The 1130-nt window shown below is 52.8% G+C and overlaps 1 protein-coding gene across 1 annotated transcript in view; it reads left to right on the plus strand.

Annotated features, from left to right (window-relative positions):
* The first annotated feature begins 228 nt into the window (after positions 1–228).
* LOC102873816 (mas-related G-protein coupled receptor member D-like) overlaps positions 229–1130 on the plus strand; it is a 6827-nt gene continuing 5925 nt past the window's right edge. Inside the window, exon 1 of the mRNA XM_006893386.1 lies at positions 229–244. Coding sequence (XP_006893448.1) covers positions 229–244 — 16 coding nt within the window. The remainder of the gene's footprint in view (positions 245–1130) is intronic.

Below are 1130 nucleotides of genomic sequence, written 5' to 3' on the forward strand. Positions count from 1 at the left end.
CTTCCACTTCTCTGAGAGAGACATACGAACATTCTCTGGTCCTGGAGACAGAGCTCAGGGGCAGAGAAGAAGCCCGCGGCAGCCTTGGCTGGGAGTGGGAAGTACTCAGTACTCGGGCTGACCTGTGCTGGTCCAGGAGGGAGAGAGAGTCTCCAACACCTGTTAGACGGTAACACCGCCCTGAGACCAGGTGACCCGGAGCAGCAGAGCAGGAGTGTCTCCCCGAAAATGGAGAACCTGGAAGGTGAGTCCTCTGTCTGTGTCCTCTGTGGGTAGAGAACAGGTGGTCATAGCAGGGGTGCATTGCAGACTTGGTAACCCAGGTGAGGGAACCTGCTTTGTCAGGTGCAACCTCGGGGAAAAAATAAGTATCGGGACCTTCCTGATCCCCTGTCTCCTAAGTAAACCAAGTGACAAAACCTACATCCCATACTAGAGAGAATAGACTCTGGTTCTGTTATTCAAGTGCCTGGCACACACAGCGTCTCAGCTGGCTCTGGCACAAGGACTGGTACAGGGTGAGGCCAGCATGGCACTAGGAAAAGAAGTTAAAGAGGTCCTTCCCTGAGAGAGTTCACACTGAGGTCACTTCTTTCCAACCCCGTGACAGAACATTTTTAATGATCCATTTCATGGTCCCCATCTTCTGTGACCCTCCAGGATCACAATGAGGGGGACCAGGACCTTTTTTCTTCTGCCAAGTCCGAGAGTGAGAAGCAAAGTGCTTCCAGGGACTTGACAGGACCTCACACAGAGGAGGGTGGGAGTGGAATGGGAACAGGAAGGTTCAAGGTCAGGTCCTTCCTCCTTAGAGACCAAGGCAGCGTGAAACGCTATGGCTGGCAGGACTGAGTAGCGTGTCTGTCCTTTGTCAGTCTGTCTGTCACACAATCCACAGCTAAGCACTGATGTCAGTACTATGGTGTGTGGGCACAGACAGACTCATGTGCCCTGAACTCCACTTGGGAAGAGAAAGTTCAGATTGGAGAAACTGTCCTAAATCCTGAAGCCCAGGGCCTCAGTCAACATCTACTGCTTGTCTGGTGTTCCCGGGAGCTCCGGGGCTTAGTGCTAAGTGGTTGCACCGCTAAACCAAAGCCTCATGGTTCAAACCCACCAGGTGGTCAGTA

This window comes from Elephantulus edwardii, unplaced genomic scaffold (genome assembly GCF_000299155.1).
Source record: "Elephantulus edwardii isolate Elephantulus edwardi_28Jun2011 unplaced genomic scaffold, EleEdw1.0 scaffold00126, whole genome shotgun sequence".
In the NCBI taxonomy this organism is placed as follows: Eukaryota; Metazoa; Chordata; class Mammalia; order Macroscelidea; family Macroscelididae; genus Elephantulus; species Elephantulus edwardii.